The sequence below is a fragment of the Salmo trutta genome, unplaced genomic scaffold (assembly GCF_901001165.1).
Source record: "Salmo trutta unplaced genomic scaffold, fSalTru1.1, whole genome shotgun sequence".
Lineage (NCBI taxonomy): Eukaryota > Metazoa > Chordata > Actinopteri > Salmoniformes > Salmonidae > Salmo > Salmo trutta.
The window spans coordinates 18,263,786-18,267,546 of record NW_021822911.1 but is presented as its reverse complement, the minus strand read 5'-3'; the positions used below and the strand labels follow the sequence as shown (position 1 = coordinate 18,267,546).

At 36.3% G+C, this 3,761-nt stretch overlaps 1 protein-coding gene across 1 annotated transcript; it reads left to right on the top strand.

Annotated features, from left to right (window-relative positions):
* Positions 1-2,908: 2,908 nt before the first annotated feature.
* On the top strand, positions 2,909-3,421 carry LOC115186699 (oocyte zinc finger protein XlCOF22-like; the record flags this gene model as incomplete). The annotated part of the gene is made up of 1 exon (XM_029746238.1): positions 2,909-3,421. A coding segment is annotated over one exon (513 nt), but the record flags the coding sequence as incomplete, so codon positions are not given.
* Positions 3,422-3,761: the final 340 nt, after the last annotated feature.

Below are 3,761 nucleotides of genomic sequence, written 5' to 3'. Positions count from 1 at the left end.
GAAAAGTCAAACATGTCTGATATGAACATTGACATAAACCCTCTACATACTTGAGTTTCTCCAGTCTGCAGTGTGGGTCCTCCAGTCCAGCAGAGAGCAGTCTGACTCCTGAGTCTCCTGGGTGATTGTAGCTCAGGTCCAGCTCTCTCAGGTGTGAGGGGTTTGACCTCAGAGCTGAGACCAGAGAAGCACAGCCTTCCTCTGTGACTAGACAGCCTGACAGCCTGCAAAGAGTCAAATCATATTAAAATCACACTGCTATTCTTTGGTGGTGAAAATAGTGGCAGTATATTTTTTCAACATATTCAGGGATACATTAGTGTCCTGAAACCGTCCATATCTATTGCTAAATTAATGTATCATCGTTAAAAATGAGAAATGATCAAAGTATTTTTTTTTATTTAAATTTTTTTATTTTTAGGGGTGGATCAGCTTAATATTGCGGAAAGAATATTGCTTCTATCAATGTAATTTCCATTCACCCATATATTTTTGGGGTAAATATGTATCCATACACACATGCATACATATACCTATATAGACATACATACTTTTTAAAAGAATATACCTTTATTATTATTCCCCGCAAACCCTACCACTGATCCCCCAATTGGAGTAAACTAATAAACACTTCGGCATTTACCTTCAATTTATTCATCTTATTGTCACGGTTGTCGTAGGAAGGACCAGAGTGCAGTGTGTGTGTCGTTCCACATTTTATTTAACTGTGAAACTATGCAATACATACACATAAACTAGAGAACAAAAACAACAAACCGTGACGCAGAGCTTAAACATACACTAACTCAGAAACAATCTCCCACAAACCCAGGTGGAAAAAAAAAAAACTACTTAATTAAGTACAATCTACAATTAGAGACAACGAGGACCAGCTGCCTCTAATTGGAGATCATCCCAAACAAAACCCAACATAGAAATACAAAATTAGAACCTTACAACATAGAAAAACTAAACTAGAAAACCCACCTGTCACACCCTGACCTACTCTACCATAGAAAATAACAGCTTACTAAAGTCAGGACGTGACACTTATACACATTTTACAGTCTAATTTACAATAGTTATTTTTTGTTTGTTTTTAGTCCTTCCTCTATTTCTGATGTCCATCCAGTTTGATTTCTATTTGTAATTGTGCTATTTCACAAAAGTTCTGAACCTATATACATTTTACAGATCCCATATGTTTTACATTGTTTATCTTGTTATTAGTCCCACCCTTCAGCTCCATTCAACCCCTCCCTTCTATCTCTCAACATCATCCATTACGGATTTCTATTTGCCATATATTTTTCAACTGTGCTGTGACGCTTCAAACAATTGAACCTTTCTATTCTCTTAGCTTCTACACATTGTAAATTAAAAATAAACATTTTTGCTAAAATAATTATTATATTATTGATTGATTGACAATGGCTTTTCAAATCATCCAGTATTGCTATCTGCAGCGTTAGTTCTAGGCAAATGTTGCAATTCTTCAGCCATTCCTGGACCTGTGACCAAAAACGAGCTACAAATGGACAATACTAAAATAAATGATCTAATGACTCTGCCTCCTCACAGCAGAATCTGCAGAGCTGGGAAGATTGTATCCCCCATATATAAAACAACGGCGGATTCAAAACTTCGAATTTTTCAATTTAAATTACTATACATAATTCTTGCATTAGTTGCAAGAATTATGTATAGTAATTTAAATTGAAAAATGTGAAGTTTTGAATCCGCCGTTGTTTTGCGTATCAATTCATAAACCTTGTGCCATGGAATGGGTACATCGAAAATCTCTTCCCAACTATTTTGCAATTTATATGACACAGCTGTCAGTTTTTTGGTCCTTAAATGAAATTGGTATATGTTTTTATTTATTACACTTTTCTTTAACCATTTATGTTCTTTAATACAGAGCCGACATACAAGTTCCTTACTTTTTTCCCCTTCTACTTGCCTTCCCATTTTTGTGGTAATGCTGCAATTAATTGGTTGTAATTTTTGGGTAGAGCAGACATTTCCATATGTCTGTGTTAGCTGCATGTGTGACATCACTCCACCAGTCCTATTTATAATATCATTCACTAAAATTATACCTTTTTTAAAATTTCTTCGAAAAATACAGTTTTTTTTAATCAATTACTATATTTGAATTTAACCACAATATTTGTTGTATTATTTGTTCTGTCTTTTCAGGTGGATTAAACTGAAATTGCAACCAACTTTTTGAGGCTTGTTTAAAAAATAAAGATATTTTGGAGATTATTTCCTTTTCAAACAACTGAAAGCGAGCAGGTGTAATCTGAATAAAGGGAATAAGGCCCTTCTTGAACATAGGATGAGACATTTGTACCAATTTACTAGAAAACCAGTTTGGATTTAAATATAACTATAGAGATGTAGCCATTATTTACTACTTTACACCTAGGGTTACTATACATAACTTTAACCCATTTTATAAGAGATTCTCCAAAATTGAAATATTCTAGGCATTTATATATAAACTCCAGTCGTACTTTATCCATAGCCTTTTCAAAAACAGCTATGAAAACCAGGCCTGGTGTCCCTGATATTTCTTGACTGTCTTCATTTTCAAATTTAAGACGTCAATTGTTGTACAACTTCATGGGTATGATCTGGACATCACCTTTTACCTCAAATAAACTGTGGATTTCTGCTGTTGTGGGCCTTTAACCATCTGTCTGACTTTGTTGTTCACACAGGAGAGAGACGTGACTATCGTGGATCCTCTGTGGAGCCTCAACAACATCATGATGCTGACGAGGCAGAGAAGAGTCTCTCCAGATCAGAACTCCTCAAGAAACACCAGCAGAGACCCACAGGGAAGAAATCTCACTGCTGCTCTGACTGTGGGAAAAGATTCAACTCTTCATCAAACCTTAAAATACATCAAAGAATTCACACAGGAGAGAAATCATACGGCTGTGATCAATGTGGGAAGAGTTTTACTCTGCTACAAACCCTGAAATCACACCAGAGAACACACACAGGAGAGAAACCTTATAGCTGTGATCAATGTTGGAAGAGTTTTACTACATCTAGCAATCTAACTATGCACCAGAGAACACACACAGGAGAGAAACCTTTTGGCTGTGATCAATGTGGGACGAGTTTTTCTCAGCTAAGCACCCTGATAGGACACCAGCGGGTACACATAGGAGAGAAACCTTTTAGCTGTGATCAATGTGGGAAGGGTTTTACTACATCTAGTTGTCTAACTATACACCAGAGAATACACACAGGAGAGAAACCTTATGGCTGTGATCAATGTGGGAAGAGTTTTACTCAGCTAAGCAACCTGATAGTACACCAGCGGACACACACAGGAGAGAAACCTTATAGCTGTGATCACTGTGGGAAGAGTTTTACTACATCTAGCTGTCTAACTATACACCAGAGAACACACACAGGAGAGAAACCTTATGGCTGTGATCACTGTGGGAAGAGTTTTATTGGGCTACAAACCCTGAAATCACACCAGAGAATACACACTGGAGAGAAACCTTTTAGCTGTGATCAATGTGAGAAGAGTTTTACTACATCTAGCTGTCTAACTAAACACCAGAGAACACACACAGGAGAGAAATCTTATGGCTGTAATCAATGTGGAAAGAAATACTCTGATAAAAGATCTCTGATCAAACATCAGAAAATACATGGAGTTGTTTCATGATATCAATGATATAATGTCACAATGTAGAATGTTTTAACATTGTAGTAGGAGTATTTTAATG